Source organism: Hirundo rustica, chromosome 13, assembly GCF_015227805.2.
Source record: "Hirundo rustica isolate bHirRus1 chromosome 13, bHirRus1.pri.v3, whole genome shotgun sequence".
NCBI classification, from domain to species: domain Eukaryota; kingdom Metazoa; phylum Chordata; class Aves; order Passeriformes; family Hirundinidae; genus Hirundo; species Hirundo rustica.
The window spans coordinates 11,831,433-11,845,176 of record NC_053462.1 but is presented as its reverse complement, the minus strand read 5'-3'; the positions used below and the strand labels follow the sequence as shown (position 1 = coordinate 11,845,176).

General features: G+C 43.8%; 1 protein-coding gene across 4 annotated transcripts in view; it reads left to right on the top strand.

Annotated features, from left to right (window-relative positions):
- Positions 1-13,744, top strand: part of CEMIP (cell migration inducing hyaluronidase 1) — a 109,814-nt gene that overhangs the window by 52,283 nt on the left and 43,787 nt on the right. For 2 of the 4 annotated variants that reach the window (XM_040077085.1, XM_058422334.1), the window contains exons 2-6: positions 7,026-7,133; positions 9,887-10,039; positions 10,701-10,839; positions 11,593-11,829; positions 12,201-12,380. In XM_040077085.1, the coding sequence (XP_039933019.1) occupies positions 7,058-7,133; positions 9,887-10,039; positions 10,701-10,839; positions 11,593-11,829; positions 12,201-12,380 (785 nt within the window). In that variant the 5' untranslated portion in view covers positions 7,026-7,057. Of the gene's footprint in view, positions 1-1,358; positions 1,836-7,025; positions 7,134-9,886; positions 10,040-10,700; positions 10,840-11,592; positions 11,830-12,200; positions 12,381-13,744 lie in introns of those variants that run through there. The other 2 variants (XM_040077086.2, XM_040077087.1) reach the window with 2 other exon arrangements.

Here is a 13,744-nt window from a genome sequence, read left to right as displayed (position 1 = left end):
AGGCAAGAGCTGCTCCGTGGTAACCGTGGGAATACAAATGAATTTTGGCGTGGAAATTTAGCAATTCCAGGGAAACACGAACTTAAGCAAAGGTAGGGAATTCTCCCTTCATTCCTGTACTTATCTATTAATGTCTGCTTTTTTTTTTTTTTTTTAAAAAAAAAGGGGTGTCTATCTGCTATGGCATCTTATGTGAACTCAGCAACATCTGCTCGGTCAGTGTGCAGTGATCTTGTGACAGTGCCTTCTAATCGAATGGAGCACAGAGCACAAGGAGTTATAAATGTGTTTCTGTCTGAGGCTAATGACTAATCAAATGATGTTTGTCTAACTGATGTGAACATTTAATTAAAGACCTACAGGAATAAAACCCAGGATAAAGTATGTGCTGCTTAGGGGAAAGTCTTGTGTTCCTTTCAGGCACTGCTCGTATTGACTTTCTGCTCCAATTGAGGACTGAAATTTGTCATTATTAGTGGCTAATTATCTTTGCTTTATGTTTATGCTGCAGCTGTTTGAAGTAAAGACAAAACCAGCGATGTATATGCAAAGTGAGAAAAAAACCTGATGACCTCACTGACTGCAGTTAAGCACAAAGTGACCCTGAAATGATGAAAGAGTCACTTGGGTTTGAACATGATGCTACTTGGTGACAACAGAGAAGGGACAGGTGATTTCAGATCATCCCTGTCACTGAATAACATGGGCTGTTCAAACAGGCAGGTGAAGGTTTTGTAACTGATGTCCCGTTGTTTCTTTGGAATTCTCAGATATAGCCAAACAAGTTGCTGCAGGGAAAGGTTAGTGTTTTGTTGGCCAGACTTCTGCTTCCTGGTGAGTGAGTTGCTCTGGCATCCACGTGCTGGCCAGCTCACATTGCGTCTCTGAGTGGGGACTGAGTGCCTTGGATGGGACACTTGCCTCTGGTCCTTGGATGTGGGGTGAGAGGACACCCAGAACATTTACAGGCAGAAAAGGAGGCTGTGACTCCATCCCCACACCAGGAGGAGATGTGAGAGTTGGGTTTGGCTGGGGAAGAGGCTCTGGCTTGCTAGAAAGTGAAGAAATCAGTGACGCTGCTCAGTAAAGGTAAGATAAATCATGATGCACGGGGTGTCATGAGGATGAGAATTGGTACAATAACCTGAGCAGCTGGAACTGACCCTCTAGGGAGATCCCTGAAGTCCTTCTGAACTCCTGTTAATACCTAATTCTTATGATTTCTGATGCTGTACAGGGGGGAAAAAAATGAGATTTTTTGGCTCGTAAGCATAAGTCCAACACTGGAGTAAGTACTTACAGAGCAAGCTTTTAACCTCTTGGAGATTTATTTGATAATCTGTGACATGTCCAGACCCTGGATCCCAATAAAACTTTGCAGAGCTCTAACCCCAGGCTGAGACTAAACAATTAGCAAAGGAAGAGCCTGGTGAAGGAAGGAGAGGAATGTGCCTAAACCTCTGAAAAATCTCTATTCCTCCTCTCGCCCTAGAAGGAGAGCAAATGGCAAATGTCCTGGAGAGGAAGGCGTGGAGTCGTGGCGAGCCAGATGCAAACAGTGAAGTACCACAAAAGCAAAAAGAAAAATATTTACATCCTGATGCAGTTATTTGGGTAGTTAAAAGCAGCAGCTTGAAGAGGATTCAGGATGCTGTGATCCTCTTCAGCCGCAGCACTCACTTTCCTTACCTAGGGAGGGAAAAGAGCCCTCTGACCAGGGACGCTCTGCAGAGGGTACAGCTCCTCCAGGGACTGCTGGGACATTCAAGGGGATGTTTCCAAAGGCTGCTGCTAATTTGGCATGCCCCAGGAGCCTGCGTGCATGAAGCTGTGGGGTAAGTGCTGCGTGGGGGTTGTGTTTGTAGGAAGCTGTCCTATTCCTCCTGGGGATTTCCTGAGGATACCCACCCGCATGCTGGAGTCCACAGGGTCTGTGTGCGCCCTCGTGGGCTTGCAGATAATCCAGGTGTGTCCAGCACATCCCATGCATTCAGGCTGTGTGGCCATTCTGCTCACCCCCAGAGCATTTCCGCGGTGGCTCTGGCATCCCCTGGAAGCAGGAGCTTGGCTGGCAGCAGGCACAGCACAGTCAGTGCACCCTGAGCCTCAGCGAATGGGGCTCAGCTTCCCACTGCTTTGGTGCTTTGCAAACTCCATGTGGTGGAGGAGGGTTTAACTCAGGGAAATGCTGAGCACTTCAAAAGCAAGTGAAATTGGGAGTCAGTCAGCCTCGGATGGGTGGAGTGATGGGAATTGCAAATGATTTTGTTTAAACAGAGCCAAAAATTTCTTCCTTTACTCTTCAAAGTCTGTAAGCCTCTTAAAAAAAAAAAAAAAAAAGGTAAATTCTTTTAAAAAGCTATGCTGTAAAACCTCTTCTCCTTTTATTTCTGTCTCAAAATAGTTTGCCAATATTACAACAAATTAGTAAACACCTTAGTTTTCTTTAATTTATTAATTGCAAAATTTTAAAAATTTCCTCTAACTTCTGCTCCTCATTCAGAACCTATTTTTATGGACATTTTGAACCAAGGGAACTTGCAGTGATGTTTATACTGAATATGTGAGCAGAACCTTCTTGTTAGGAAAGTTATTAGATAAATTTATAAGAAACCAAGGTTCACTGGGAAAACAGTCAGAATGTTTCTTTTGACTCCAGTATTGATTCATTGAGAATTAAAGTCTGTTCCTGAGTTTAATCTTCCTCCTCTTGCTAGTAAAACTGAGCAGCTGATGTGTGGGTGGCAAGCACAAGAAAAAGATGTGGAGCAGAGGCAGCTATGCTGCTGCCATGCGCTGGGACTGAACAGCATTTCCATTAGCAATCCCCAGAAACTCCTGTGTTTATTTTCTGAAGGCTTTAGCTGTGCCTGTGGCTGGGTGTGTGAAAATCCCCTCTGTATGTCACAAGGGCTGGCATGTTCTCGGGTCAGAAAAGCAAACGTCCACCTCAAATCAATCTTTCCAGCCGGTGCTAAAATGCAAAACTCCATGAGCAGGGCGAGGGGACCTGCTGCAGGGTCAGCAAGAAGGGAGCAGAGGCGTTAATAAAACAGCTCCTCCCTCTCTCAGGATCAGCTTCCAAATCGATGTTGGCCGCCCTGCATATGCATGAGGACAGACGAAGCAAGGCTTCAGACCTTGCTATCAAACTGCTGCAGCCTCAGCATCAGCGCTGGCTGTGGGAGGCTCCGGGCTTGGTGCACCCTGGCCCTGGCACTGACCCATCAGGGGCTCTGACAGCGTCCCCCTTGCAGAGAGCAGCCCTGGGGAACAGATTTTACCCACAGGTCATCCCAAGCACCTGGGCAATTTAGTGTCTGCTGAGAGTTCACTCATCATCAGGCTAAAAGGCGCCTTTTCCCTGTGAGCTTTCCCTGTTCTCTGGGGATGGTGCTGGATCCCCCTTTTGCCCCAGTGCAGGTTGGTGTCTGTTTCACTGGGCAGTAGCAGTAACAGAAGCCACATGGTTTGCTGCCCCTGTTTGACATCTTTTTCAGGAGAGATCAGGAAGCTGCTGCTTTTTTCCAGTCCTTGCCTCATTTTTAATGAGTTGTGAATGATCCCATTACGCCCCGCTTGACCTACTGAAAGGAGCTGTCTCCAGCAGATGCTGGAGGTACATCCTCTAAAGACTGTCAAGCCAGTCTTAAAAACCACTTCTAAACACCCAGTATTGGGAGTAACTTCTAAAAATTGTGTTGCCAGGTTTGGGTAGTTGGTCCAAAGCTGTGGAAGGATGCGAGTTGCTGTGTGTGCTTCCTGAATGATGGTGGTGCCCCCCGAAAAGCTCTGCTCCGACCCTTCAGATTCAGGGTGTCTGTGTGACCCCACCGAGATACCTGTGACCATTCACCTTCCTCAGAGCATTTCTTCACCGTTTAGTTCTCGGAATTGTCTGCAGTGTGCTGCCTGCAGCATTAAAACCGTGGGAAGGGCCGTGGATAGGGATTCCTCTCTGCAGTGTGCTTTCTAGTACAGCATCGCTGCTGACACCTGTGGTAGCAGCCAGCTGAGGACTAATGGTTTCCTGCATCTACTTTTAGCATTGTCTGCTGCTATTGTTCAGCAGCTGGGAATCATTTCAGAGAGTTTTCCTCGCCAGATCCAAGGATATGAGTCCCACTTGCCATTGCCAGGTGGCTTTTAATGGCTAGATATAAAAGCTTTTCTCACCCAGGAGAGAAGTCCCAGATGGTATTTGAGAAAGGCTGGAGAGGATAGATCTTAGGCAGCCACTTGCATGGCCCCTGTGCTCTGAGTGCCCAAATCTGCAGGGAGATCTGTTGGCACTGGTGGTTACATCAGAGCTGGAGTCAGGCGCGTGGCGCCCATTCAAGGATGTGTGGCTGCATCCCCACGCGGCTCCCAGCGCTGCGCCGAGGAAGCGCTGCCTGGCAGGAGACAACTGCTCCTGAGCCCGCCCCAGCACCACACAGGGATCAGGAGAGTCTCTGTCTCCTCCTCCTCCTCTTGTACTGAACAATCAAACCAGACACGCCACTGCTTGCGCCCGGTATTTGGGAAAGATGTTTAATTGAGAGGTTTTGAAGGAAAATTCCTGAGATTATCCTCCAAGCAGCATTTTTCCAGCCGGGTGTTAGTCAGAGCTGAATCAGAGGAGTCCGATCCTCTTGGCCCTCTTGGCTCCCAGCCTTTCCAACCCAAGTGCCAGTTAATACTAACACTGCAATGAACTCGGGCTCGGTGCGAGCCGAATCAAACACCCCAGCTCAGTCACAAAATAAGCAGGACATTCTTTGGACTGTGGCAGATCAGACACTGCGAAAACATCGGAGCCCCAGCACACAGCTGATGCCTCTGAATATGACATGTCTTCCCAATGTCTGATTGCTTGTTTTGATCTCTGCTGATGAAGAGGGATGCAATCAGGGAAGCAGTCCCTGGTGAGCAACAGGGGATATAAAACCAGAAGCCATTTTGCACAACCTGATGGTAAGTACTGTGCAATTCTTGGCACTACAGGAAGCAAAGGCTGAGAAATTTCTTTATGTTGTTTGCTACCAGTGTGCTACAGGTTTGTGTCAGAGGTAAGGTCATGAGCTGGACAGAACAGAGATGCTCTTCTGAGCTTTTAATGGGTCAGAACAATGCCATTTCTTTGCTACCCACATGGCAATAGGAGAGAAAATGCATGCCACTGTCAAAAAACCAATCCCATCTTTTTATTCCTGTGAACTCTTATATCATCTGAAGGTATTTTATGACCAAAACCTCACCGGTTGGAACCTGGCTTTATGGAGCACTAACACACAGATGTGCCACACTCTGAGAAATGCTGTTTATCTGCAATGACCATCCTGTGGTATCACCTCTTGTTGGGTTCTTCCTCAGTGGTTACAGCAGAGCCTAATGACCAGGTCTGCAGCTCAGGCTGTGTAATAATCACTAATAAATCTTGGCATTTTAATGGTGACTGCTGTACTTTGGGTGTACCTCTAATAATGTTTCTTTGAAAGAGCTCTGGTTTATCCAACGTTGATGGTTAATGTTGTTAAAATGTCAGACACGTGCAGCCTGGTTCTGGCACAAATTCCATGGCGACGGCACTGCTCTCTGATAATGTATATCATTCCCAGTTATAGCGTTGCTAAGTGCATTCCTCTCTTCCACTGCTCTGTAACAGCATTTCAGCACCTGATAGACTCTACCAAGCCCTGAGTCTATGCTCTTTCCAGAGCTCAGGGCTGTCAAATACGCTATACCAAAGCAAACAAACATTTCCCTGGCAAAATATTTCCTGTAAAATCTGGTTCTAGTGCTATTTTTAATGCAATCACTGGGTTACATGTGTTTCGAACCTATTGTTGTACTTTGTTCTGCGTCACCCTTACGAACAGTACAGAGGTGTTTTACATATACGTTGTGAAATTTGCTCCAGAATAAATCCTGGCTTCTTTCATTCTTTTCCTTGTGTTTTTGGTGCTGTTTAGCTTATATTAACAAGTGACATGAAAAATAACATGTGTTTTTGCTCTAAAGAAATTGGAGTACCCTGGAATTTTTTTTCAGTTGTGTTTTTTTTTTTTTTTTGTATTGAACTAAACTGTGTGATGCATACATTTATCCTGTTTCATCAGTGGGATGTGACATGACAGCTACAAATAAATGTCTTTGATATTCCCCAGACACTGGCTTATATGATAAAACCTAAAGACTCCAAGGACAATATGTGGATTTTAAGCAGTGCCTTATGAATACAGAAGCGGGTGTCCTTGCCTCCCTGTGAATACACATGTCAATAAATTGTCATGAGCCTGGGGCAGAGCTGCAGAATCAATCACTGGAGACCAGAGAGAATCACATTAATTCTAACTTTGACTTTCATGACACTGCTTGTTTGTTTTTGCTGGGGGTTGGCTATGGAGGAAACAAAAATAACATTAGGCAGACTGGTTTCAAAAGCAGCTTTTGGGTTTGCAGGAAAATTCTGAGCTGGCACACTAAACAGACAATATTTTCTTAGATCTGAAATCTAAGAAACTGCATGCTTCAGGTTGGAAGTGTGAGTACGGTTTATCTGGGGGTTACACAAAACACCATTGCTAAAAATGTGTTTGTATTTCGGGGGGAAAGAGGTGCCACTGCAAGGTTACTCCACGAAAATTTGTCACTCTGCAAACGCCTCCTCTGTTGTGTTTCATTACTTTTTAGCACATGTGAATATGCAGCCCTAGAGAGTTCTGACACTGGATGTGTTTATGCCACATTCCTAAGGCGCTTTTGGTTACAGCTGGTGGCTGTTTTCTGTCTATTTGGATTCCCGAGTGGGTTTATCCTAAACCAAACAAAGAGTGAGGAGCTGCCCATGGCTCCTTGCTCTGTTCAGGCTGGTTCTGAATCAGTCCAAAGGTGTTTTCAGCCATGGAGTGAACAGAAATGGATGTGGTTTGGCATAAAGCTGATTTAACCGCCCTTTTTTTTTTTTTTTTTTTCTCCCAGTGAATGAGCTGGGGGGAAAAAAAAGAAAAAAGTGACATTTTCTTGGTAATCTTTCTTCACAGCTATCCACACGGGGAATTGAAAATCCTGAAGAATGGCTCTACCTACCTCCAAGTATCTGGCTGGAAGTTTGGGGTTTTTTCTGTTTGTAGCCTCTTCAATAAGCACAGGTAAGTTTTTTCTTGCTATGGGGGAAAAGGGTATGGTTTGTAATGCTGTTTTTAATAGGTTTAAATTGACCAGCTTTTCACTCTTTGTATAAAAAGAGTCAAGGACAGAGTGAAAAAACTCAGGAGAAAAGCAGTTTTCTGGTGTGCCAGCATTCCCAGTCAAGGGCAGCGGGAGTGGCAAAGACTGAAATTTCTGAGCAGGTGAAAGTACCCTCAGCAATCCCTCAGACTCTGCCACACATTCTTAAACCAAACACAAACCCAACAAACTGCCACAAAAAAAATAGCAAAAGAAACCTCAGGTCCTAATAGCTGTGGCCGAGGGAGGTGAAGTTGAACATTTTCCTGCATTCCTTAAGCCCAGATGTGGAGAGCAAAAAGCTCTGACCTGGGACATCCCTGTCCCTTGGGTTTTGTCTCTTCCAAGCAGTTCTTTTACTCAGCAGTTGAGGGAAGGGGGAAAGGGGAGCTTGATTTACATATTCTATATACAGCTAATTTGGAGGTTTGTATTTGTTTGAAACAAAGAGACCATATGTCTTACCCCAAACACTGCAGCTGCATGAAGCAACCTCTCATTGTCATGCCCAGGCCCTTTTGGTTAAGAAGCAAACATTCAGTTAATTCCTTGTCTTAGGTATAATTCGCACTTTTATTTTAAAAATGACAATGAAAATAATAATCAAGCTGTCAGGGTAACTGGACCAGCTGCCAGAAGATGCTCAGCCTGATGGTGCCATTGGCACAGCAGATGCTGGTGATGTGCAAAGTTCCTGGTACAAATTGGTTAATGAAATTGGGAATTTGAGTCCTCTGCTTCTGGTTTGTTGGCTTTTGCTGTTGTCATCCCAAACACCAGCCTAAATTCCTCTTGATTTCCCCGTAGATATCCATGTGTCCCTCTCTGTTACAAAATAATGAATTTGGGGGCACAAGTCATCTTTTGAGACAGCAGGAAGCACCTTGCATAGTAGCATCTTCAACTAAATGGAAAAATTAACAAGATTTTTATCTTTTACATTTAAATTGATTAATTAAGGTATAATTGATAAATTATATCTTTACATTTGAAATTATTCTTTTGGTTTTATATCACTTCTCATCATGAGAATATTTTTCTATTATCCTTATTCTCAGGGAAATAACAGCTCTTTAAAAAAAAAAAAAAAAGTTGTCAGTGTGTATTGCGATTATATTTGAACATCTATTTACAATGCAAGCCCCATTCCCTGTCTGAAATATTTATCTTATTTAACTTTTATTAGTTCTGTGTGGCTTCTGGTAGGAACCCAAAAACACCTGCTTGTTTTTTCTCAATTACTGTAAATCAGAGAGAGTGCCTCTGACATTACTAATACAGTTCCAGCTTCCAGCTGGCACAGTGGTATCAAAATCAGGTCTTGATGTTGAGAATTGGTATTCACTCAGGCTCTGGAGACTCTAAAGCCATGGCTGGTCCAATTCTATTGTTTTCTTAAGACATGAAGCTGGTGGAGGAATGTGCGGGGAAACTGAATGCAGATGGACAGATTTTGTTTCTGTTGCAGTAGAATTACAGGATGTGCTTCAAGTTCCACAGTGGCAGCACAAAACAAATGCCTGTTGACTGCACCACTACCAGGAAATATTTCCTTGCTTGGATTCACATTATTGTCATTTCCATTACCTGGAGGCATTAGTGTCTGTGGGGCAAAACCCATCCAGCTTTACTGTACCAAGTTCCAGAGACATAACCCTGCTGAGGTCAAGGTGTTTATCCCGTGCCCCATCATCACTGATTTGTTGGTCCTGTAGTTTTCTCCATGGTGTTTTGTTTTAGGGGATAAAAATTGGAAAGCTGGTGAGAACTCGCAGCCCTTTCTGAAGGCAAAGGGCTCATTGTTCAAACTTCCACTGACCTCAGCTTCCTAGGATTAGAAAGGGTTCTACCCTCAGAAAATATGCAACACACGTGAGACTCTCACTCGCAGTTTTATTGATTAGAGTAAGACATGAGGCTTGCATTTCAACAGAGGTGGTATCAGGGAAATATTTTATCTTAAATAAATAGTTGCAACATGAGACTCTTGGATGTGGTATGAGAGCTGTTCAGACTAACACGTCATGGCAGCCCATCACCAAATTTGTGTGTGGAGACTGGAGATGTGTGATCCCAAAGTGAATGGATCCTCATTGCTTTCTGCCTGGAAAAGCTCACAAACCCAGACACACTTGTGAGGTTCCTGTTGCTCTCTGTTACTGGTTGTACTGGTAATTGCTTGGTGCTTGCTGTGTGATCTCTTTTTCTTTCTATCTCTAGTGAAAATATATAATGCAAACATATTTTAACATCTTTATATTAAACAAAGCAGGTATTTGGGGGCATTTTAAAAGGTAGTAACTGTTTTATCCTTTTGTCAACACCTTCCCTGGGCTTTGTGTCTAGATGATATGAACAGAGCTAAATGTCACTGCAAGAAGGGCTCAGTTAAAGTCCCTTTTCAGTAGTTTTCTAGAAATTTCACCCCCTGCATCCCTCCTTTGCACTGGGTTTTTCCATTCTTCCAGAGAACAGAAAACCATACAGCCTAAGCTGTTGTTTGTTTTCTTTTGGTCATGACCCATGTGTGCCCTGTTGCAATGAGGTATTGCTGTGTTCCAGGGACTCAGCCAAGAGGCTGATGCTGAAGGATACTGTAAAGATGTCCAGGTGCAGAGCTTTCTGTCTCACACCAAACAAACACTGATTGTCCTCACTCTCCATCTTTGTCCAGCAGAAGCAGCTGCCACATGTCCCGACAGAGATCCTGAGTTAGAAATCTGGAACCCAGGTCACAATGAAGAAAACCGTGTTGAAATCCGCCATGGCAGGAAGCTGCTTCTCTCTTCTTCTGCCACTGTCCACTCTATCCACATCACTGATGGAGGTAAAACGTGCTGCTGGCAAGGCTGGGTGCAGCCTGCTCTCTGCTGGGACTGTTTGAATCACTGTGGATCATGCTGGGACAGCTTCTTGCTGAGAAGTGGGTGGCAACTGGGTAAACATAGCTTTACCTCAGTACAAGCCCGAGTGGTAGCTGAGGTGCTGAGATTCTTTAGCCATTGTAACCAGCCTATTTTCTGTCCTGTCTGGAGAATTTGCACAAGTAGCTCAGTGTAATGATCAGTTCCACTTCTGCGATTTGATCCAAATTTTTTTTTACCAAACCACTGGCCCGATAGCATCATACTGCAGTAGTTGTGTTATCAGGGCCTCAGAACAGGGCAAATGCTTATGTCCCTCTTTGTCTCCAAGGACAGAGACATAGTGTTGCTGGCACGAATAACTTTTGTTCATCTTAACTCTAAATTTCTGTCTCACTTTTGAATGAGTCCTCTTCCATGCAAATCTTAATTGCGCTCTTAAAGAGCTGGACTGAATAAAAACCAATGTTTTCAGGATTTGTACTGAGAGCTTTTTGGGGGTGTATGGACAGAAGTTTTCAAAAACTGAGATGACAGTGCAGCATTGGGTTTAGCACAATGATAACGGAACCTCACATGAGCTGCAGTGTGACAAAGAAAATGTCATAAACCTTCTCTGCTTAGGGAAACTGGTCATCAAAGACAATGTGCAGCCCATCATTCTGCGTACAAGACATATACTCATTGAAAATGATGGAGAGTTACACATTGGCAGTGAGCTGTGCCCTTACCAAGGCAATGTGGTTATCATCTTGTATGGGCGGTACGTATGCATGATAAAATACTACCTTAGAACCTTCTGGCATCTCTCTTCCACATCAGGGAATGAAAATCCTTAAAGTTACATGTTCTCAGGTGTACTTGTCATCAGGGCTCTGTGGAAAGTTCAGTGACTTTTTAAACTATTTTAATGGGCCACAAAAAATTATGCAGGTTTGGGGTTTTTTCTCTTCTACTGGGTATGAACACTGGGGTGTTTGGGCATGCCAGAGAATCAGCATGCACCTTCCTACAACTCATACTGATTTTCCAGAATAGGCTTAAAACCTGGGGAGTTACTTTTCTCTGAAACTTCTCCTCTCTAAACATCCTTTCTTTCTGTAGGGGAATTGTGAGCTGAAGGATAATACATTCATGTCTTGCAGATTAGTACAGGATCTCTTAAAATTTCAAGGATGCTAAATTAATATTTAACAATTACTGGACCTCTTAGCTCCTGGGGTCTTGCTTGCCTCTAGAATTCAAAAACACAGATGTGGCATTCAGTCTGGGCTCCAAGCCTCCTCTGGCCTGGATATAATGAATGTAGCATGTATAAGCTATGTTCCAGATTGCTTTTGGTCTTCAGTAGCTGCTGTTATTTCTAAAAAAAAATTTCCTGATTCTTGGAGTACTTGAAAGAAATGCACTGAAAATCAGGAGACATCTCTCCTTGGGTCACAGCAACACAAAGAGAGAGGTTCCTTGACCCAGACACAACCCCAAACCCGGTCACTTTCCTCCCTTCCTGCTTTAGAGCGGATGACGGCAGCCAGCCAAATCCTTACTTTGGACAGAAGTACCTTGGAGTCAGCAAAGGTGGCACTCTTGAGATCCATGGAAAGAAAAAGCTGTCCTGGACTTTCTTGAACAAGACTCTTCATCCTGGTGGCATGGAAGAAGGTGGATATTACTTCGAAAGGAGCTGGGGCCACCGGGGTGTCATTGTCCATGTCATTGACCCAAAGACGGGGGCAGTTGTCCATTCGGATCGGTGAGTGACCTTTTGACTGCCTAGATGTGGGCATCTTTGGGAACAGGTTGGGGACAGCATCTCAGCAAGCTCGAACACACACGTTTTAGCATCTTTCTCAAATGGGTGTTACTGCATGCCTGTGCAATTCCTCCCAGACCAGCAATCTCCAAAACCACAGAGTGAGCAGTGTTATGCCTTGCAGTTTGTCAACTAGAGTTGAATCAATTTGGCTTTACAGAGCCCCCTAACACACCCTGCTAGACAAATGCTTTTGTAATATAACAATGAGCAATACAGAAGAGTGCTTTCTTTACAGTGCTTGCTTTTCAGTACATAAAAATGTGGTGATGGCTGCAGTAAATGTTTACAGGTGGTTTTTATCATTTCAGGTTTGATACCTACAGAGCAAAAGAGGAAAGTATCCGCCTGGCTCAGTATTTGGGTAGAGTTGCAAATGGCATGATCCTGTCGGTCGCAGTGAATGATGAAGGATCCAGAAACTTGGACGACTTGGCCAGGAAAGCAATGACCAGACTGGGCAGCAAGCATTTCCTCCACCTTGGGTTTAGGTATGTGCCAGTCCCGCCAGTTCTCCCAGCACAGAGGCTTTATTATGTTCCTGAGATGTCCAAATAGTTCCACTCTTTCAAAGTCACAAAGTTCTTTCACAAGGGAAAAAAAAAATAAAAAAAGAGGAAAACTTCTCAATGTGGAGTTTTAGCAGTTAATTAGATAGTTTCAGATGCTCTCAGAGTCTATATTGGGTATTTTTATTAGCAGATTGAGGAATAGCATATGATTCACATTAAAAAAGATGGTTTTCCAAGATATTGTTCCCACAGGTTGCTTATTCCAATTTATTTTCAAGCCATCCCCCAAAGATTTAAGAAGCATATTTATACATACACTGAGGATTAGATGGGCTGAGAATTAAGGAGGGTACAATAATTGCTGTGTAGCCCTGGCTGCATACATACAGACACACATACAGCACATTCCTCAGCTTGTCCAGTGCAGGTCTGGGGACTTGTGCAGCACAGAAACTTAACAAACATGGATTTATGGTGTGGACTGTAAATATTTCTGTGGCCTACACAGTGTCTGTGTTGGCACACACACTGTTGAGAATACTTGCTATTTACCCAACTGTAGCCATTATATTTTTTGTGTTTATCTGATTTTATGTAGGCTTTTTTTTTATGAGGCACTAAGAAGATGTCTGCAGAACACACACACACACACACACACACACACACACACACACACACACACACACACACACACACACACACAAATTCTGCCTTGTAGAAGGAAGGGCTTCAATACAGCAGTTTGTAGAAAGAGACATCTGTCAGCTAGGCACACACAGATGGAGCAAGATCTGGGATGGTTGAGGAAGAGGTTGTGTCAAATGTTACAGGGGCTCCTGGGCACCAGACAGCACATTTCAAAGAATCAACAATGAGGGCAGAAATGGTCTCCAAAACCAGGCTATCTCCATCAGTGCAATTCTTTCAAATCGAGACCCTATACTAGAGCTCCATAGCCTGCTGGTGTGTTTTTTTTTTTTTTTTTTTTTCCAAATGCAGGAATTAGAGAAACAGAACATGATTTTTGAACATTATATTTTTTTTTCCCCAGTTGTGCTGCAGGAAGGAATTGATGGTTTTTGCACATGTTCATAAAAGTAAATTGCACTTGATTTTTTTAGGCTGCTTGGCGTTTTAATGCAAGCTTCTCATCACTTTGTCATCAATCTTTGTAATGGAAATATTACAGAAATTCATCCATGGAAGCGTGACTTTCAGCATGGCTATTGTTTGCTGTCAAAAGGCTAATCCTTGCCATGCTGTTATCTGAAATACCACAAAATTGCATTCCATGAATTACAGAGACATGTGGATAAATAATGAGATAGTAATTGGTCAACACT